We start from the raw sequence: 21,475 nt of genomic DNA on the forward strand, positions 1-21,475 counted from the left end.
GAATGTGTCAGGAATATCAAAAACAAAACTAACTTAACCCCGCTCATCCAAGAGGGGAAAAACATGACCTTCATGTGGACAGGCAAGCCTCTGTTTGTTCGTCACAGAACAGAGAAGGAGATTACAGCCGAGCAGAACATTGCTCTTTCAGAGCTCCGGGACCCCCAGCATGACAAAGACCGCGTCACCAACCCCACCTGGGTCATCATCATTGGTGTCTGCACTCATCTCGGCTGTGTCCCAATCGCAAATGCCGGTGATTACGGCGGGTACTACTGCCCCTGCCATGGGTCACATTACGATGCTTCAGGAAGGATGAGAAAAGGACCCGCACCTCTCAACTTGGAGGTGCCTTATTATGAGTTTCCTGATGAGGATACTGTAATTGTTGGATAAACAATGGACATTTTCTCTGTATGCTTTTAATGTCTGGCCAAATATTAATAAATATATATTTTAAAGCAACCTACATCTATTTTTGAGGCATGCAAATCTTGGTTACAAATTAAAACAAACAGTTCTATCAGACCAAAAAAAAAATTCAATTAAATATTTTTAAAAAGGCAATGATTCAACAATATCATTCACATATGTTCTATAACGCACAATCTTCCTAAGTGTTCTGAAAATATGGCACATTATGTCAGGATATTATTGCAAAGAATATACAGTGCTTGATTCATATGGAAGCTTGTTTCTGCCAGGGAATAAAAAATGTAAAAAGTAATTGCAACTTTTTATCTCTGTTCTGTGAGGGGGAAAAAGTCAGAATTGTGAGTTAAAATCACAATTATATTTATCTCACATTTCAGACTTTTCTCGTAATTGCTAGTTTACATTTAACAAATCAGACTTTTTTTCCTCTGAATTCGGGCAAATCTGTTTTTTAGTCTCCATCATGGAATAATTCTGACTTTTCTCCCAGAATTGTGAGATATAAACTCAGAATTGCAAGGAAAAAAGTGAGAATTGTAAGATTAAGTCGCATTACCTTTATCTCACAATTGCGAGTTTATATCTCATAACTCAAGACTTTTTTCCATAGAATTCTGGGTTTACATCTCGCAATTATTTTTTTGTTTGTTTGTTTGTTTCTGCCATGTAATAATTCTGACTTTTTTTTCTCAAAAATGCAAGCGTAATTGTCAGATATAAACTTTACTACCTTTTATGTTTTCTTTTTTGTTTTGTTTTTAATCCTGTGGTGGAAACAAGGTTTCATAGATTCAAATGTACCATATAAAGTTACAAACAGTTTTAGACAGTAAAAAAAATATGCTGTGTATGCCAGTTTCAACTACAGTACTCAAGCATCCAATCAAACAACCCATATGACACATGATTATAAGGTTTGAAATGTTTCACATTCAAAATAAGGTTAAATCAGTCTATATAATGCACTTCAGCTTGAAGTTCCTTTTGTATATAGCTCAGAAGAGCAGCGGTCACTTGCTGCTGTAGTGTGGCGTTTCCCATTACAAGGGCAGTCAGCTGTGCAACATCAGTCCATGTTATTGAGCCTAAAGCGGCTGCAATATCCTCATAGAGTCTGCGCTGCTGGTCTGGTGTCATTTCCATGATAACCTGAGGTAGAGGTTTAAACTGTCCGCTTGTCATCCAGCATCCAATCAGTCCACCGACAGCACCACCTTAAAAAGACAAAGGCACAAGTAAGAAAAACATCATTACATATTATATACGAGGCTGACACCTGTATGTAAGGCATGAATGGACTTGCCCACTGCAATCCCCAGAGGACCCCCAATTAAGCCTCCTGCAAAAGCTAAACCACCAGCGGCCGCTGCTCCTTTTCCAGACTGCTTCACCGCTGTTTTTACTTGTTGATTTGCGGAGAGTTCACAACACAGTTTCATTACGTCATCAATTCGTGGTGGCATCTTGCTTGCAAATATTACAGTATAACTGCAAAGTTAAAACACGATTATTTAATGATTTGTACAAATACAAAAAAATAAAGTGTGGCTACATCATAAAATATATTTTACTAAAATATATGAGTGACGTGCACAGACATCAAATGATATATAGATAGATATATAGATATATAGATAGATACATAGAACGCATTTACTGTATACGACGTGTACAAAATTCAAAATACTGCTGTACACTCACCTTCAAAGGCAACTTTTATATTGTCTATTAACAGTATAAAACCGAAATTATGGCATCAAACATTTGGAGATTTGGTGACCACGTCAAAATATCAAATCTCCAGAAGTCAGCACATCACGCCAACAAGCGCTATGTCAGGCGTTTTTTTTTTTAAGTGTGAAGCTGGAGGAAATACATTTTTCAAAATAAAAGTTGTTGCACGCTTGTGAGTAATTTTAATGTCCTTAAACCACGTCTCTTTACCAACCCATTTTAGCCTTAAAGGGGTCATATGATGTTGCTAAAAAGAACATTGTATTGTGTATTTGGTGTAATGAAATGTGTTTATGCCGTTTAAGGTCCAAAAAACACATTATTTTCCACATACTGTACATTATTATTGTTTCTCCTCTATGCCCCGCCTTTCTGAAACACAGTCGATTTTTACAAAGCTCATCGGTCTGAAAAGCGAGGTGTGTACTAATAGAAAGGCAATTAAAACTGTCAGTTTGTGTTCTATCTTCAAAATCTTTGAGTAATGTAAAGGTCATGCATGTCTCTGATTGTATATATATATATTTTTTTTCTTTTCTTTGATTCTTTGTTACCCTGGCTTTGTATTGTTTTGTATATGTCGTTTAAAGCATAATAATAAAAAAAGGGAAAAAAAAGAAAAGCGAGGTGTGCTCTGATTGGCCAGCTATCCAGTGCGTTGTGATTGGCCGAATACCTCAAGTTTGTGACGGAAATGTTACGCACCTAATGTGATGCCCTGTCTGGCCAGAGCCACAAGACAAAAACATTAAAACCCATTATAAACGAGGCATTTGTTGCATCCAGTGGGGACATAATTACGGATTATAATGACTTATACTGTCTTTTTGCGCGTTGCATTGCGCCGTGTAAACATAAAACCATGTCTGCATTTGTGATCAGAGAAACGACAAACTACAAACGCTACTCTACACTGCTCACGAAACAGCGTCACACACCGCGGCCTTGAGTGAGTGGAGGCCGGCGGGCTTGAGAATGGCGCGGCCGGCGGGCTTGCGGTAACCACATGTGACGACCCCGGGATGGACTCCGCTTCGTCCACGGTGAAAGCCGATCCGGCGATCCACAGCGCGAAGTTAAGATTGTCAGAAATAAAAATGATCTATGATCTATGTATGCCAATTTTTAAAAGTTAAAATATTTCATTTTGAATTGTATTTTCAACGATAAAGTGAACTTTGCTTGTCTTTGCCTATGAATAAAACGAAATACAAGAATTGTACATCTGTGTATGTACATACATATATACATACATATTGTTTAAATATTTAAACATATTTTAATTATTTTATTTAATTTGGCCCTTCATATGAAACTTTATGGCAAGAGCGGTAAATCAGAACGTTTTTATTTTTAATCTGTCGTCTAAATTTTCACTTCTCTGTTTTTACCTATAAACTTAGAAGACAAATATAATGTTTAATTTTTATTTAAATGCTAGTTCAAGTTATTTTAGGTGACCATGGAACTGCGCTCTTATTTTGAAATGTTCCTTCACCGTCAACGATTTATATTTTCACACAAGGAATATTTGCACTGACTTTATGAGCATTTTGTGCAGTCGAACGACATTTAATTATTCCGTGATATTTCTAACTTTGATGTTCTATAAGTGAAAGTAAACTGTTCCGTCATTTTCTTCCTAAACGTGCCCGGACATGCCTAACAAAATTTGACTTTCAAATGGAGCTCATCATCATCTTCTCAGCAGAATCAATAACTGGAAGTTTCCTGCATGCAGTAGCTCACATCAGATGCTCTGCGCTGAAAGCAGCTGATGCCTGGACATCATGACAGTGTTGAAGACTGAAACTGTTGCTTCGGCTGGAATGAGTGAAAACCTGTGGCTGGAAAAAGCTTGCGCTCACCTTATTCCTGCTTTACCATTATGGATCATTGAATATGCATGGACTAAACGGATGACGGAGGTCTTAGAAGGTGTTTCTTGCACTGTTTTTAATAACCCAATTAAACCTGTTAAACCTATCAAATTATGATTTTTACATAAGTATTTCATGCATTTCTTTCAATTAAAAAGTATAATCGATTGAATCAATGCATTTGCATGTAATTACACAGTTACTATGTTACTTGTTACTTTATTGTAATCATAAATCGACTGCACAGTTGGTGTAAGTCAATAATAGATCTAACTTAAACTAGTTCAAAATGAATGCATGGGAGAACTAATCAACTTTCACTGCTTTTAGTTCTAGGACCTCCATTATGGCTAGAAGGTGACTGGCATCTTCTGACCCTTGAAGAGCCGTGCAGAATCCGTGTGGTGGCGGCAGAGGTCTGGAGGATCGTGCAAGCCAGAGACATCAAGCATTTTGAGCGAGTCACTGAGTTTTTGGATGTTACATACACACTTGTGCCAAGACTAGTGACTCCCATCAAACACATGAAGATCATGTTCGGTCTGCAGACTCTGGTAAGACATTGTTTTCTTAGATAAAATGAAGTCAACTAATCAGAAATGACTTTTTTCCATGGGTTTTCATTTTTCATTACAATAATTATAAATAATAATATGAAAATAACAATAATCATAATAATCAGCTCTCCATTAAAGAACATAGAACGAAAAGGAAAAGGAAAAATACAAACAGGTGAACAACAGACACCTCAATCAGTAAGAAAAATTAAACCGTGGTCCTTCAGAAATTTGTTATTCTTTTTATTTATGAGTTTAAGATATTTTGCGGAATGGGAGATCTGAACAAGAAAGGCAAAGTATGCAAAATAAAATAAATGCAGATCCCCCCCAAAAATGCAATACGTTCAATGTATGGCTAATATTTCTGTCAGCAAAAAGTTTAAATCACATTTTATAAAAGGAGATAAATAGCAACTTGAATTCTCCCAAAGGTGATGTACTCTGTCTGATTGCATTGATAAAATGAATGAAGCCAAGTTTCTTCTTTAATTTTATAGAATACACATGTTGGCTAGATTTTGATTTTTTTTAAGTTGGAATGTTTTTGTTTTTAATTGTATGAATATTCATTTGTTTGTCATTACATGACTACTTTATGATTCATGAGCTTTTTTTTTTTTTTAAGGTTATCATGTGGATGTTGTGGAATGACCAGAGCACTGCTAAAATCTTTGACAAGATTGAAAACTTTTTTCCTAAAAGCCTCCCAGAGTATCACCAATGTGTAAGTATGATCTCCTTCCACCAGGGGCCACCATAAATTCATAAAAAGCCAAAATAATTTATAAATGTACTATATGTGATGCATGGAACTTGTTGAAGTGTATTAAGTTAATATCTGAGAATGTGTCATTACTGTATTGTATTGTCTGTGTTGACATAAATAATGCCTTTATCATATAAAATATTTTCAAGGACTGCTGAGCTTTTTAACACTTTCCTTTCCTTTTTTTCTTAAATCATGCTTCTATATAGAGCCGCAGGAACATGGATCTGATGCAGAAAAACTGGGAAGATTTCAAGTCCTTTGCTCATGTTCTGGCCAGAGACAGGGATATGCGTGAGACTTACATTCGGGTTAGTGAAAATTACTTGCTCTCATGTAAAACAAAAAAAAATGTTTTAGTGGTTACAAATTATTATTTGAATGGTACGTTAATTAAATAAGCACTAGTCTGCATCAAGTCCAGATCTTCAAATCAAATGTGACTATTCAACTTTGCAGGATTTAATGGAAGAGCAATATGGTGAATGCTATGCACAGAAACTGGAGGAGAGACTTTCACACTATTTGGGAGAGCTAGATAAAGTCCTGCCACAACCTACGTGTATTGAACAGGTAACTGTTTATGTTCTTTTGTATCTAAAGTAGCTGCATTTTCTGTTTAGTCATGCTTTTTAAGAAGCTTTTTATTTCTTTTGTACTTATTTCTTTGTGCTTTTATTTTTCTAAACAAAAAGACTGTTTTAAAAAAAGACTAAAAAAAATAGCACAGTTTTTGCTGACAGGTGATAAAACAGGTGAAAATATTCCAGCAACTAAATACACATAAATATATTGGCTAAATATCTAGTCAGAGTTCCTGCAGGTCCTTAAAATGTTTTACATTCAGTTTGATCAAAAATAAGGCATTCTTTAAACACATTATTATCATATAATCAAAATATTCATATTATTATTGGTATATTATTCTGTTCTGTCCAGTTACTGAAGCAGTCCTATTCATATGGGAGGGGAGAGAAGATCCTAAAAAAATTACTTTCAATTAAAAGTGCCTCTCTAGCCTCAGCTCTGAAGAGACTCCTACGTTGCGGTAAGAAACATGATTTTGTCTGTCTCAGAATTTGCCATAACAGCTTTGGAATTACAGATGACTTTATTTTCATCTTCATTTCTTCTATTTTACAGCTGTAACAACAAATCTAAGCCTTGACGACAGTCTCACACCATCACTTGCAAACATTTGTGAGGAACAAAGGGACGCTGAAGTTGGTAAACCATCCCATGGTACCCTCTGTGTATTTTTGAGGTCATCTCAGAACAGCACAAAAGAGGATGGACTCTCACAAACCAGCACAAAAGAGCTCTTTGATTCTCAGGGCTTGTGGCAAAATAGAAACACAGAAACCATTTTACATCAGGAGAAGATTTGTGGGGATGGAGTAATCGTTACATCTACTCAGTTGCCAGGTTCTGAAATAGATCAGATTGACTTCAGCCAGTCTCTTCTGGTGGAGAAGGACCTAGTTGGGAGGGAGAGACAGGCGAAGACTCACTCTGAACAGAAGGAAAGTGAGAGGGATTTTAAAGAGCAGATGTGCTCCAGACATGGCAAAAAAATGAGGAGCATCCTTCAGGAATGTTCTGAAGAGCTTGATGGAGAAGTCATACAGGCAGAATGCACTCCCACATCAACCCAGAGCACTCCACCTCTTCTCCTGTACACACCACAACCTCAAGCATCTCCAAACCAGCACTCATTGTCCTCAAACCCAGATTCATCCTCTACGAACATTTCACTGTCCTACATCCAGCAGGTCAGTCTTTCACCAGTGTCCTCAAAGAATCCAGTTGCTCCTTCACCTTCAGTCTTCCAGGAGTCCTCATCATCTCAGTCCACAGCCTCAAAGCAATTTGGAATCAATGCAGGACAGATTTTAGCTACTGTTGTCTTCACCGAACCAAGCAGAACCAATGAACACAATCTGAAACTGTCCTTAGAGAGTCAAAGCTTCCTCATGCAGTCCAAGTGGCTTCAACCTCAAGTGTGTCTTAATAGACTGAGCAGGGACGAGTGTGCCAGAGCCATGTATTCATACAGAGCCTGTGACATTTTAGAAGGAGAACAAGAGCATGAAGGTGATCAATACATGTTATTTGATGTAAATACATTGTATTCTGATTCATACTCAGAAGATTCAGACTCTGATGACCCTGATTACAAGCCCAACTAAGACTAAAACAGAGGACATCAAAAAAATACTGCAAGCAAATGTGCTCTTCATCCGTTTTTTTCTGATGCATAGGTACTCGGACACCTATTTTAGCATTTTACATTGAATGTTTGAATAAAGTCAGTTAGGGTTGGGAAAATATGCAGCTTTTTAACTTTATTTTTACCTTATCGGTTTACCTCATGGTGGCCAAAATGCTTAAAGCTCTTGATGGTCAGCAGGTCAGTCTTTCACCAGTGTCCTCAAAGAATCCAGTTACTCCTTCATCTTCAGTTCTCCAACAGTCCTCCTCATCATCTCAGTCCACAGCCTCAAAGCAGCGTAGAAACAATGCAGGACAGATTTTAGCTATCGTTGTCTTCACAGAAACTGTCCTTAGAGAGTCAAAGCTTCCTCATGCAGTCCAAGTGACTCCAACCTTAAGTGCGCCTTAACAGACTGAGCAAGGAGTGTTCCAGAGCCATGGATTCATACAGAGCCTGTGACAATTTAGAAGAAGAAGAGCCCGATTATAAATACATGTCATTTGATGTAAATACACTGTATTCTGATTGATGCTCAGAAGATTGAGACTCTGATGACCCTGATTACAAGCCTAACAGAGAGTAAATCAGAAGACACCAAAAAGAAAGTGCCAGTTAACGTGGTCTTCATCATGTTTTTAGATGCATTAACAGTTTACATCGGATATTTGAATAAACTCACATTAGGGTTGGGAAACTATACAGCTTTTTAACCTCATCGTTTACCTCACGGAGGTCAAAATGCTTGCCCTAAAGCTCTTGATGGTCAATACCAAAATATTTGTGTCCTGTATGTTTTTTGTAATCAATCATTTTAGACTCCTGTTGCCCTGAAGGTCCTATAAAGCGTGAATATAACTCTAAAATGAGATGGTTTCTAATGTAGAACACTGTGTGCTGTTGGTTTAGTGACGCATATGGGTCAGGGTTATCGCTGGGTCTCTGGATGGGGAGCTTTAGTGGAAACATGTTGACATGCTTCCTTTGATTGACCTGGAAGGTTTATGTAAGGACAGACATTTTGGATTAGGTCGTGTGTTTTTTGACTTCGAGTTAAGTGCAACCTTCATTTGCCTAAAAGGTTGCGTTGACACTACTTTCAGTTTAAATAGCACATCAGGGCAGAAGTGTTTTAAGGTTAGTCTTAGCCTCAATAATTCAATGTTACGTGTTGGTTTCTTAAATAGGTGGTTATGACAAGTACAAAAAAAACATGAGAGTTGTGGGTTTAAAGTTCAAGGTTTTTGCTGTGTAAAACTGTCCAATCTGACGTTTATTTACCGGACTTCAGTGTAAATTTGACTTGATGCTATTGCAAACTACTTTGTCATTATTGCATCAGATATAGTGCACAACATGCAGTCTAATTTATTATTTCAGGTAGATAAAATAAAAAGAGTGTTTTGAATAATGATGATTGTTTGAGTTTGAAAGTGTTACATAAATCATCCAAATGACAGCATTTTTTCTTATTCAATTTTAAGCCATATGACATTTTATTAAAGCAGTAGTTCACAAAATAAAAAAAGTCAATATTTTGTCATTATTTACATCATTTTGTGCCCTTTTCTTTCTGTGAAGCATGAATGGGAAATGTGCATGTCACTCTTTTTTTAATGCAGTGACACCACGTGTCAAACTCTGGTCTTGAAGGGCCACTCTCCTGCAGAGTTTAGCTCCAACCAGCTCCTAAACACCTGCCTGGAAGTTTCTAGTAATCCTGAAGACCTTGATTAACTGGTTCAGGTGTTTAATTAGGGTTGGAGCTAAACTCTGCAGCTGATTAGAAATCAAGGCATAAACAACACTAACATGTGCTAAACCAGAGGATTCAAACTCAGTTCCTGGAGGGCCACAGCCAATAAAACAACTCCAGCCCCCCAAAAACGTGAGCTTAACTTATGTAAGACAGATGTGGATACCAGCCCCTTTCATTCTCATTACAGACGTGGAGGATACTCTCCAAATGATGCTTTATGATATCTAAGAACAGTATCGAAAGTCTGAAATATAGTGTTAAACCTAAACTGCTTCTCTCATTATAAATGTGCACTGGAAACAGGTGCGACAAATAATAATAGTAATAGTAAAAGGTCATTAAAAATAGATTGAGGTGAGAAAATGAGACAGCAATATATCTAAAAGAAAGAAAGTGTCTCTAAAAACAAATGAGCGCCATGTGCATATCTCTAACTCGTGTTTTGTGAGGGATAGCGTTTGCGCTCCTCGCGCTTTTACGCACAGATCGCGTGCTTAGATCCTGTGCGCCGCAGGTTCTAGAAAGAGAAGGATGAGGTTCAACCCCAAAACTAGAGAATTTTAGACTTATGATGTAACGGGGGAGTTTTGGACTGCCCTCGGTCTCCACCAATGGAAATATGGGCAGGGTTCAACACCCATTTTGCGGGGTTCTGTATAAAGCCGGTCTATGAACCTACTTAATCATTCTATGCACAAATTTAACTATTTATCTCATCCCCAGCCATTGGAGCGTGATTTTTATAATAAGCAACTTAATAAGGTATTTATGTTACATTATAAGTTCTGCATGTTGCTTATAAAGCAAGGGTTTTTATTCATATAGTGTCTAAAATAAAAATCTTTATTGTGGCATATATGTTTTGCATATTTTTTTAGACTTTTAGAATTCATATTTTAAAATAGATATAAGAATAGATATCAGAATATTGTCTATTTGGCGAAGGTTAGACAATATTAAAATTCTACAGTCATATATTAATCTGATTATTTAGGCTACTATTTTTTGTATGTGATGTAATTTATTTGCCTGCACTTTTTTATATATGCATTGCATTGCGGTGTTTGTCTTATTTAGTCAGTATAATTTTAAAATCGATCGAGTCTATTTACAGCAATGTAGGCCTAATTTAACTTTTGTGTATATAGAAACAATGTTTGAAAATGTACACAATACTGTATGTAAACACTATTAAAATGTTTACTTATTTGTCAATAAATAAAATATAAAATCCAACTCTGTTTTTGACGTCGGTCTAAAACCCATAGCCAAAACGTTCATCTGCGTTAATTAAGTATTCGTCAACATATTTTACTCTACCAATGTCAACTTTTTAATTCCTTAGACATCATCTCTTTCAAACGTGCACAGACCAAAAAATATGTCTTTTGTGGTGAAAATGAACGGAGCGCAGAACAATGGCATGAACGGGAACGGTGTGCATCATGTGAGTGTGCGGGCTCCTGTGAGTGTGAACCCGGCCAAACTGAAGAGCCACAGGCAGAGATGGAACGTCAGACCCTCAGAGATGTCCAAAAAAACACTCAACCCCATCCGAGCCATAGTGGACGGGATGAAACTCACTCCCAACCCCGAGAAACCCATGATTGCTCTATCCATTGGTAAGTTATAGATCAAATACTTATATGCAAATAACTCCATAAAATGTAATGATCAAATATTTGTAACTTAGTTCTATAATCAGCTGGGCTATAATTAAACACTTAAACTTTACAACCTTTTTTTTTTGTTATATGGCAGGTGTTTAGTTATATATTTAGTTTTATATATTTGTCAAATGTAAGATATTTAGTTATATAGACAGCAATTGAAAAACTGTTTGTGTATTATAGCTGTAACCAGGTGTTATTAGTTTGTCATTACAATTTTTTATTTTTGTCTCATTCAACTTAAGTGTAGTGAATATTCTTTTTGCTAAACGGTTAAATGTAAATGTCTGTTTTGGGCTTCATTTTCCACTAGGTGACCCTACTGTGTTTGGGAACTTGCCAACAGATGACACCGTTTTACAGGCAATGAAGGAGGCCATAGACTCACACAAATACAATGGCTATGCTCCCTCAGTAGGTAAGACTTACACATTCACTTTCTGCTTAATTAAAAATGTAATGCTGAAATTGTATGACAAAAATTAATTGTGGCATTTGGTAGACAATGATTAAATAGTCCCACCTTGCTTTTGCATTCTGATAAACTGTGTATGATTTGCTCTTCATAATCAGCATTTTAATAACATTAGGTTACCAAAAGAGCAGAGAAGCTGTTTCAAACTTTTACAGCTGTCCAGAAGCTCCACTGGAAGGCAAAGTATGTCAAATCCATCATTTTTCATATAATGCTTTTGTAAGCTGATAACGTTTTTTTATATTGTTATTATTATTATTTTTAATCTGTAGGATGTGATCTTAACCAGTGGCTGTAGCCAGGCTATAGAGCTGGCCATCAGTGTGTTGTGTAACCCAGGAGACAATATCTTAGTTCCATGTCCTGGATTCTCCCTCTATAAGACACTTGCAGTGTCTATGGGCATCCAAGTCAAGCACTACAATCTGCTGGTGAGTAAATCACACTGATAGCATGAGTGTGTAAATCAAACAAAGTCCATCACATCAGCTTAGATTGGGGTCAGAAAACAAAAATACAAGTAGAATACAATATAAGTGCAAAATGTGGGGACGGTTTGTGGAGTGGATGGGGAAAATTGCTGTGTCATTCCTATATGGTCCACATCTGGGACTGATAAATAAAAACAACCATATACACGCACATGCAAATAACACAGAAAGATATAGCTCAATAATACCATTGTTTTTCTGTAGGCTTTAATATATACAGTATAAATAAATGATAAGTGTTATAGCTCCAAACACAACTGAGATAGGAATAATTTTATTTGCAGACATTAAATAATATAAGGATGCCTTTCAACTGAATTTAATATCGTTTTAATCTTCTTTAGCACTTATATAATCCCTTTTTCCAGTTCTACAATACCTCTTGACTGTGTCGTGCCTAAGATGAGTTTCTTTCTAACTTCAGTTGATCTTTTGATCCTTTAGCCGGAGAAGTCCTGGGAGATTGATCTTCAGCACCTGGAGAGTCTGATCGATGACAAAACAGCCTGTCTGATTGTCAACAACCCATCCAATCCGTGCGGTTCTGTGTTCACCAAAGATCACCAGCATAAGATTCTTGCAGGTGAATGTTTAGTCAAATAATATATCAGGAATGTTTATCCCCGGAAATTCCAGGATATTAATCTGATAATATTCTATGTGATCTAGTGGCATCAAGAAACTGTATCCCAATCCTTGCTGATGAGATCTACGGAGACATGGTGAGCGCACACTATGAATGCGGGAACACTTAAGAACTGTTTATTTTCCAAGCTCTGTTTACTTTCAACCAACTTTAATGAGGTACTCAAAGGTCAAGGAGACCACAGGTCTTCTCACAGTGGTCTTTTACAGAGTTCACACTCTATGCTCACCTACATAACCCCTGTTAAAGGACTTGATTGGGTCTAGCTTATTTGTAAGATAATTTTCGACCATAGCAACTTTTTTTACACTCCAAAAATTAGAGGCTCTTTATTGGCATCTATGGTTCTATGAAGAACTGTTAACATCCATGGAACATTTGGGTCTTTATAGTGGAAATAAGGTTCTTCAGATTATTACAATGTACTTCACACTTGGTTCTTTTAAGAACTGTTCACTCAAAGGTTCTTTGAGGAACCCAAAATGGTTCTTCTATGGCATAGCTGCGAAAAAACCCAGTTGGAATTGCATTAAAGTGTACTGCAGCTGTAGGGAGCATCCTCCTGTTGGGTGGTGTGCGTTTCCCTGGCTCAGCTCAGCCTCGTTTAGCAGTGGAAACTACATCAGCACTGGAGGGATTAGAGTTGTGTGTGGTGACAGCATTCTGGGCTTTAGGTCATGAAGGACAGTGAAGATAGAGGAGGGGCCAATGGGTCCACAACTCTGGACAGTAGTGGCCAAGAGAGAACTTTTGTATTGTGCAAAATGGTGGTTTTTCAACTTAATACGGTTGACGGTCTGAGGTGTTTGTAACTCAATAAATCAGAAAATTCTAGAATGTAACTAATATACTGTTATCTTTACAATCATAAAGGCAGCCTTGGTGAGCTTTTTTTGAAAAACATCAAAAACTCTTACTGTCTCCAAACTTTTGATAAAATATCATCCCTCTTGCATTTTATCTTTAGTTTTGCATTTAATCTTTATTTTAAAGATGATTTCTTGATATTTTATTATATTATATTTCAAGTATGTTTCAAGAACAATATTGCTATTTACAGTGTTGTAATGAGTGGGCTGAGTGTATCTGTTGTTCTGCAGGTATTCCCGGGCTGTGATTTTCAGCCTTTGGCACCTCTCAGCAGTGACGTGCCCATCCTGTCCTGTGGTGGTCTTGCCAAGCGCTGGTTGGTTCCTGGCTGGAGAATGGGCTGGATCCTCATCCATGATCGTAATGACATATTTGGAACCGGAGTAAGTATTAGCCTCTCACCTGTAGAAGAAAATGAAATATACACACACACACACACACACACAGAACATATCAATAACGCTAATATTCACTCTAGATTCGAGAGGGTCTTGTAAAACTAAGCCAGCGCATTTTGGGACCCTGTACTGTGGTTCAGGGTGCATTAGAAAGCATTTTGAATGACACGCCACCCGAGTTCTATCAAGGCACCATCAGTTTCCTAAAGGTAAGAGGAGAGGAACTTTATAGAGAAAAGCTTTTAGATTCAACATCTGACTACGACAATGACACAATTTTTATGTTCCTCTTCAGTCAAACTCAGAGATATGTTTCTCAGAGTTGTCAACTGTTCCTGGGCTGAATCCAGTGATGCCAACAGGAGCCATGTACATTATGGTAAGTGGAATTTTGAGTATTATAAGATAAGAGTGGTTGAAAATGAAGCATCATTGTTTATAAACGTAATTAAACTAAAGGGGTAGTTTAACCAAAAGTTACAATTTTGTCATCATTTACTCTCCTTTATTGTTCTCCAACTCCAAAATGACAAATATATATATAGCCTATATATATATTCCTTCTTCTAGCCATCAGTTTTTGATTGGATGGAGGCAGATCTGAGCTTGCAGTCAACTGTAGGAAAGGGGCAGGGCTTAAGTGAACTAAATTATTGGAACAGGCATACATCACCAGAAATGTTTTATTATTAAAAAGTATAAGGTCAAAAAAAAAAAAGGAACATATGCATGAATAAATTATTCCCAATAAGATCAATAATACGCATTTAGAAAATAAATAGGATGAATTTTCATTTCATGCTAGACTGAGTTGAACCTGTTGACTGGCGCAGTTTGATTCATAAACAAATCATTCAGACTTGTTTTTTGAACTGGATCAAATGATTCAATGAAAAGATCAGACTCTTCAGATCAGACTTTTATTTATACTTAAATGGTGCTTTTTGAAAGGACATGAGTGTGAGCAAATAATGTCAGAATGTTTGGGTGAACTATCTCTTTAAATGGCCTGATTGACACTTAATCATACTTGGCACATTTGCACATCAGGATGTCCATATTAAGGAGTGAGCATGTTTGCAAAAAGTGCAAAGTTGCAAGTTATGCAGAGGGTAAATGTATTTTATGCTGGCTCATCCTCAGGTGGGGATCGAGATGGAACACTTCCCAGATTTCCAGAATGATGTGGAGTTCACTGAACGGCTGGTCACTGAGCAATCTGTGTTCTGTTTGCCCGCTACGGTGAATTATTCATCTTACCGTATTCTGTTACAGTGCATTTGACCTATTATTTGTCACAAAGGTTGGTTGCATCCATTCTGATACCTAAGTTGTTTCTTTCTGTAGGCATTTGAATATCCAAACTTCTTCCGAATTGTGGTAACAGTCCCGGAGGAGATGATGATTGAGGCATGCATTCGGATCAGAGAATTCTGTGCACGTCACTATCGACCTCGGAGCCAAGACAGCCACGAATTGGACCAGTGAAAGAAACAGACAGTGAAAGAAAGCTCAAAGGAGGAAATGAAAGGTCAAAGGGCAGAGCAAAATGGTGTATGAAGCTGAAGAATGAATGAAAGCGTTATAAGAGAGGACACAGTTATGTGCATTACATGTGGCATGCTTTCCCTTTCAGGAAACCCACAGTTCTATGAAAACATCATATTTATATTTTTATATTTACTATGGCTAGTATTATATAGGGAGGGGATGGGAGGGTAGTTGTTTTTTTGTTTTTTTTTGAATGAATGAATATGCAATTTTGTTCATTATTGTAAAATATTGTAGTCTTTTTTTTTTCTACACTGTAACATACATTGTGGCAAGTTTGGGCAGCCTTGTTACCAAACCTTAAAGCCATTTCATGTGTAACCTGCATGATGTGAAGTATTTTTCCTATATGTGACGTTTTAGGAATGTAATATTTGGCACATAGGCTATATGACATCTAATGTTTTTTAGATTTTTGTTTTCAGTTGTTACACCTCAAAATTATTTAAATAAAATTGTATCTCAATATGTGACCAAAGTGTATTATTATTATTATTATTATTATTATTATTATTATTATGTTGGATCGTATGCTCTTTCCCGCCCTCGCGCACATAATAAACACATAATAAGAGATGTCGTTTCAGCTTGCAAGAGTTAAGTGAAGTTATTTTGAATAAGGTTACGAGGGATAAATCATTTATAATAAATACTGAAATATTCCATAAAAATAGGGGAGGGAAATGGTTTTCTCTGATAATCCGATCGATTGATTAAAACTGTTCCATTTACACTTAGTCACAGACCTGTACGTTTTCGCAAAATGAGTCTAAATCCTATCTAACCTTGTTTTATTCCTGGGTAAATATCATGTTAGTACATGCAAATGGGAAAAAAATGTAAGCCGTCATTTAATAGTTCTATGTGAGTTTGTAAAATTTCAGAGCGTCGTATTTTGAATAAAAACATACGTTTTTGGATGTTCCCTGTCTTGTGTTATACAATCTGTGATTAAAATAACAACAACAACAATTATTATTATTTAAAAAAAACAAAAAAAACATAAAAACATATATAAATTCTATCTATTCTTTCACCTGTTCTTTTCACGATCGGATGCTATTCGATCAAATAAAATGCATGAAGTTGCATAAAGTGATTCAGCCAGATTTGAAATGCTTTTGTGTCACTCTGCTGCCGTCTAGTGTTTGATGCATAAATTACACAATACAAAGAGGGTTCCTCAAAGGCAAATCTTTGCTCTTTTCATACCTTTCTATACTTTGTTAAAAGATAATTAAAGGTCAGAACATTTATTCTTAACATTTTAATTTAGCTCAATCAGCTTTGAGGATACTTCCTGATTTGCACACACACTTCTTGGGGAAGTAACACAGGGTCACATGAGCTCTAAGGTCACATTGACAACTGTGCCAACAAAATGTAGTTTCAGGAAACATACATACGGGAACAATAGTGGTAAATGATCTGCAGCCACATACACATACGCACATACACACTCCTTGTCAAGTTCAATAATTAACTGCAAAGATAAAGAGAAGGCAGGTCTGCTTAGACTGCAAAGAGGAAGATTTGAGCTAGAAATATAGAGGCATAGGAAAACGACAGGAAAGACAAGTCAATCCACTTAGCTGCTACTCATTTTACATTGCACAAATCTTTCTTACATGGAGGAGAGCGCTGAACAACCTAGGAAGATTGAACTAAATGATGGCACATACATGCCACTACTGGGACTTGGAACATGGAAGCCAGAGGTAGCATTACATTTCTACAATGGCCTCATACTAACTACAAAATCTGGACAGTTTTAACATTTAGATTTACTTGAATAGAGGTATGGGGAACTGTAGGGGCTAGTTGTCCACATTGGGAAGTTATATGGAGAACTAAAGTCCGAAGTTTCATTGCACAAATGCTAGCGGTGATTTTGTATGTGAGTTTCAATGATTGTAATAATAATAATAGGCTGTCTGATAACAGGTTTCTATTGTGACAACTTGCCCCACATAGTAGCCCCAATACATATACTAAAACTTTAACTAAAATTAAAATGAAAACATAAAAACCTAATTGAATATATTAACAGAAACTATAATAGCATCTCAATTATACTAAAATAACACACTGATATATTATAAATTAATTGCTTGTTTCCCTGTCTTTTGACTGAGACTTGACCATGTCAAGGACAGTGATCTTGTCATCTTTAATAGTGTAATAATGTCATAACCTTATGAAACAGAAACTAGCAATGCTTTAATCTTTTACTACATGATGAACAGTCCACTTGCCCAGATATGTGTCAGAGGGCAGTTGAGGCAGCGATCGCTGCTGGATATCGGCATATAGACACAGCCTACAGCTACCAGGTTGAGGAAGAGGTGGGGAAGGCCATCCAGTCCATGATGCAGCAGAGCATCATCAGACGCCAAGACATGTTCATAGTCAGTAAAGTGAGTTCAAGTTATGTTGGCGCTCTAAGATTAAATCAATGTGTGCTCATTTAAAAGGAGCAAATCATCATGCAATAATGATGCTTCTCTTGTCCAGCTGTGGTGTACCCATCATGCCCCTGAAGACATTCCTGTTTGTTTGAATAAATCTCTGAATGACCTTCAGCTTGACTACCTGGACCTATACTTAGTGCACTTTCCAGTAGGTCTGAAGGTAATACAAGAAAACAAAAATTATTTTGATAATTATTTTAAATGAAAATTATTAGAATTATAAATACAATTATTAGATTTTTTAAATTATTTATAAATGTATATTTATATTTACATGTATTTATAAATATATTATTTCCTAAAGTAAATTATAAAAATAAATTATTATTATTACATACACTACACACACACACACATACACACACACACACATATATATATATATAAGAATTTTCCTATATACACAAACGCATGTGTGTGTGTATATATATATATATAGTACTTTACTACTACTACTATAATACTACTAATTATAATTAATAATTATAATAAGAATTGCATTTATTATTATTATTAGTAGTAGTAGTATTTTAACCTAGTTATATTAAAAGTATAAAATGTAATTTAAAGTGGTATTTAAGTGCCCAAATACTTTTCTACTATAAATAAATATTAGTATCAACATAATATTTATCAGTAGTCTCCTAAACATAGTTTGCTGGAGAGTATTGACACCGTTATCAAAAGCTTTTATGTAGCCTCTGCATCAGTTACTATTTTTAATCTGCGAAATGATTCGTAGATCAAATTCAAGTATACTAATTGTTTGCTACTTTACAATAACTTACAGAAAATGGGTGATGAGCTTTTCCCAGAAAAGGATGGAAAGATCCTTACAACTGACATAGACTATGTCGATGTGTGGAAGGTAATGCTAACCACTAATATTAATAATAACAAAATGATGTCTTCAAGGTCTTTAGAGTGTGCTGCCATCTGTTTCAGGGAATGGAAGCTCTGAAAGCCACAGGAAAGGTGAAAAATATCGGTGTGTCCAACTTCACAATCAAGCAACTGGAGAGATTGCTATCCGTGGCCAAAATCCCACCTGCGGTTAATCAGGTGCATAAACTGGGAATGTCATATTACCATGATTAGATTTTACACCTGACAAGGTGTAGATCAAATTAGGTTTGAGTAACCTATGAGAGAAATATTTATCTCATAATATTAGCATGAGAAATATTGTTAATAGTTATTTGTATATCTGCAGGTGGAGCTCCATCCTTACTTTGTTCAGTCTGATCTGATTGAGTACTGTAAGTCCAAAAACATTGCTTTAACAGCCTACAGTCCATTTGGCTCACCTGGAAGACCTTCAGAATAGTAAGTTCAAAAGTTCGAGGTCCTTTTCAACTAGAATCAGCTCTTAATCTTATCAAAGCAATGAGAAGGTGGGGAATGACAGATGAGTTCACCAAAACATTTCTCAAAGAGTATAACCTAAACATCACATGCGATTTTGTACAATTCTTCTACTTCCATTTCCTTGCCTCTGCAGTCAAAGAGGAGAAACGGATCCCATGGTGTTACTGCAGGATCCTGTTGTTGGGGATATCGCCAAAAAGCACAGACGGACCCCTGCACAGGTCACTTTTCTCAGTATTGTGCATCATTTACTTTGCTCATTTCGGGTTTTAATGTTTCATTTGATTGGTCCGCAGGTTCTGTTGCGGTATCACGTTCAGCAGGACATTGTTGTGATTCCGAAAAGCATGAAAGCCCACCACATTTTGGAGAACACCAAGGTAAACTTCTGAATATTCCATATACAGTATTTTTCAATATTACATGTGACCCTGGAGCACAAAACCAGTCTTAAGTCGCTGGGGTATATTTGTAGCAATAGCCAAAAATACATTGTATGGGTCAAAATTATTGATTTTTCTTTTATGCCAAAAATCATTAGGACATTAAGTAAAGATCATGTTCCATAAAGATATTTTGTAAATTTTCTACTGTAAATATATCAAAACTTAATTTTTGATTAGTAATATGCATTGCTAAGAACTTCATTTGGACAACTTTAAAGGCGATTTTCTCAATATTTGGATTTCTTTAGCACCCTCAGATTCTAGATTTTCAAATAGTTGTATCTTGGTCAAATAGTGTCCTATCCTAACAAACCATACATCAATGGAAAGCTTATTTATTCATCTTTCAGATGATGTATACATCTCAATTTTGAAAAGTTGACCCTTATGACTGGTTTTGTGCGCCAGGGTCACATATAGTATTTTTTTCTCCTAATGATGTCAGCTGTTATCTTGTGGTTTCATCCTGGTATATTCAAAAGCAACTTATTAAATGGATAGCTTACCCAAAAGTGAAAATGTCATCATTTACTCACCCTCCACTTGTTCCAAAGCTGTATGAGTTTCTTTCTTCTGTTGAACACAAAAGAATATAATTTGAAGAATGTTGGGAACCAAACAGTTGACAGTAGCCATTGACTTCCACTGTAACTTTTTTCCATACTATGGAAGTCAGAGGTTACTGTCAAATGTTTTGAGTAAATGAAGACAGAATCTTCATTTTTGGGTGAACTATCCCTTTAATTGACAAACAGTAGGCCTAATACACATTTTCCTGTCACATTTTGATCAAGATGAGAATTTCTTTTAGATACTGTAACTACTAACTACTTATTTGTCTGGGTGCAGATCTTTGATTTCACTCTGGATGAAGAGGATATGAATGCTCTCAGGTCTCTGAATCGAGGCTGGAAGGCCTGCATCATAAAACAGTAAGAGTGTATTTTTAATATGTATGTAAAACAGCATGAAATATGCAACAATACACACTTTAAACAGTAGATGCTACATTGTTGTTACATGATATTAACAGTGTTACATGTTTATAGTTTATTATTAATATTTTGACTTTATGTATAAACATCTTAACTTGTGACAGACCAACCATGAGAAATCAAGAAGGAGATATTAAAATGCAGTGGATGTTCCTTGCAATCCATTTGGAAATGGAAGGTCTTATTAAATGCATTGCATTGTGGGATACAATATGGCATGCATGCCGCATTTTGGCAAATGTAGTATATAATGAGGGTATTTTGTTCATAATGTGAACAGTATACTAACTACATACTGCTAGCAGTTAACTGGATGGTGTTGTTGCTCCTCAGATTGGAATCGCATCCCTTCTACCCCTTCAAGTGAAATGCTGTTAGCCTTGGATGACCAAGAACCCACCTAGGAAAAAAATGACCAAGCACTTCTGGAGGCTAGAGTAAATAAGACACTTTTTCGATTGTTAGGTTCAGGCATTCATATGTGTATAGCTAAACTGAGACATTTTAAGGCACTGGAAAAAAAATTATTTTTGAGAAACGCTAACAGATGTCATTATTGTAACTTCATTTGGTTTAAATAAAGCATTAAGGCATACACTACTCTTCAAAGGTTTTGAGGCGGTAAGATTTTCTATTCTTTTTGAAAGAAGTCTCTTATGATCACCAAGGCTTCATTTATTTGATCAAAAATACAGTAATATTGTGAAATATTATTACAATTTAAAAGAACTGTTTTCTAATAGAATAT

General features: G+C 36.2%; 5 protein-coding genes across 7 annotated transcripts; 4 read left to right on the forward strand and 1 right to left on the reverse strand.

Moving 5' to 3' along the window:
* Positions 1-33: 33 nt before the first annotated feature.
* LOC107666217 (cytochrome b-c1 complex subunit Rieske, mitochondrial-like) lies at positions 34-465 on the forward strand (the record flags this gene model as incomplete). Its single annotated transcript, XM_016457432.1, has 1 exon — positions 34-465. A coding segment is annotated over one exon (363 nt), but the record flags the coding sequence as incomplete, so codon positions are not given.
* Positions 466-1,164: 699 nt separating this feature from the next.
* Positions 1,165-2,303, reverse strand: zgc:112052 (protein C19orf12 homolog). The gene is made up of 3 exons (XM_016457436.1): positions 2,137-2,303; positions 1,739-1,923; positions 1,165-1,649 (listed from the first exon to the last, which is right to left on the reverse strand). Exons 2-3 carry the CDS (start codon positions 1,896-1,898, stop codon positions 1,384-1,386), a joined length of 426 nt encoding a protein of 141 aa, XP_016312922.1. The 5' UTR covers positions 1,899-1,923; positions 2,137-2,303; the 3' UTR covers positions 1,165-1,383.
* Positions 2,304-3,681: 1,378 nt separating this feature from the next.
* LOC107666231 (uncharacterized) lies at positions 3,682-9,062 on the forward strand. Its single transcript, XM_016457454.1, has 7 exons — positions 3,682-4,107; positions 4,380-4,603; positions 5,235-5,333; positions 5,585-5,686; positions 5,835-5,948; positions 6,315-6,423; positions 6,519-9,062. Exons 1-7 carry the CDS (start codon positions 3,960-3,962, stop codon positions 7,562-7,564), a joined length of 1,842 nt encoding a protein of 613 aa, XP_016312940.1. The 5' UTR covers positions 3,682-3,959; the 3' UTR covers positions 7,565-9,062.
* Positions 9,063-10,014: 952 nt separating this feature from the next.
* Positions 10,015-15,888, forward strand: LOC107666226 (tyrosine aminotransferase-like). Of its 2 annotated transcripts, none has more exons than XM_016457442.1 (12): positions 10,015-10,108; positions 10,692-10,968; positions 11,330-11,434; positions 11,607-11,674; positions 11,764-11,922; positions 12,427-12,565; positions 12,652-12,704; positions 13,729-13,881; positions 13,977-14,105; positions 14,192-14,275; positions 15,040-15,138; positions 15,244-15,888. In XM_016457442.1, exons 1-12 carry the CDS (start codon positions 10,016-10,018, stop codon positions 15,382-15,384), a joined length of 1,500 nt encoding a protein of 499 aa, XP_016312928.1. In that variant the 5' UTR covers position 10,015; the 3' UTR covers positions 15,385-15,888. The 2 variants fall into 2 exon arrangements, with proteins under 2 accessions (XP_016312928.1, XP_016312929.1); XM_016457443.1 differs by having other exon boundaries at positions 10,036-10,108; positions 10,718-10,968.
* A 1,075-nt stretch (positions 15,889-16,963) lies between these two features.
* Positions 16,964-21,410, forward strand: LOC107666229 (aldose reductase-like). Of its 2 annotated transcripts, XM_016457450.1 has the most exons (11): positions 16,964-17,165; positions 17,694-17,864; positions 17,962-18,078; positions 18,709-18,786; positions 18,864-18,980; positions 19,132-19,244; positions 19,420-19,507; positions 19,583-19,666; positions 20,582-20,664; positions 20,832-20,905; positions 21,061-21,410. In XM_016457450.1, the coding sequence occupies exons 1-11, from the start codon at positions 17,076-17,078 to the stop codon at positions 21,129-21,131; spliced, it is 1,086 nt and encodes a 361-aa protein (XP_016312936.1). In that variant the 5' UTR covers positions 16,964-17,075; the 3' UTR covers positions 21,132-21,410. The 2 variants fall into 2 exon arrangements, with proteins under 2 accessions (XP_016312936.1, XP_016312937.1); XM_016457451.1 differs by lacking the exon at positions 20,832-20,905.
* Positions 21,411-21,475: the final 65 nt, after the last annotated feature.

Source organism: Sinocyclocheilus anshuiensis, unplaced genomic scaffold (genome assembly GCF_001515605.1).
Source record: "Sinocyclocheilus anshuiensis isolate Anshui unplaced genomic scaffold, SAMN03320099.WGS_v1.1 scaffold1217, whole genome shotgun sequence".
Taxonomy (NCBI): domain Eukaryota; kingdom Metazoa; phylum Chordata; class Actinopteri; order Cypriniformes; family Cyprinidae; genus Sinocyclocheilus; species Sinocyclocheilus anshuiensis.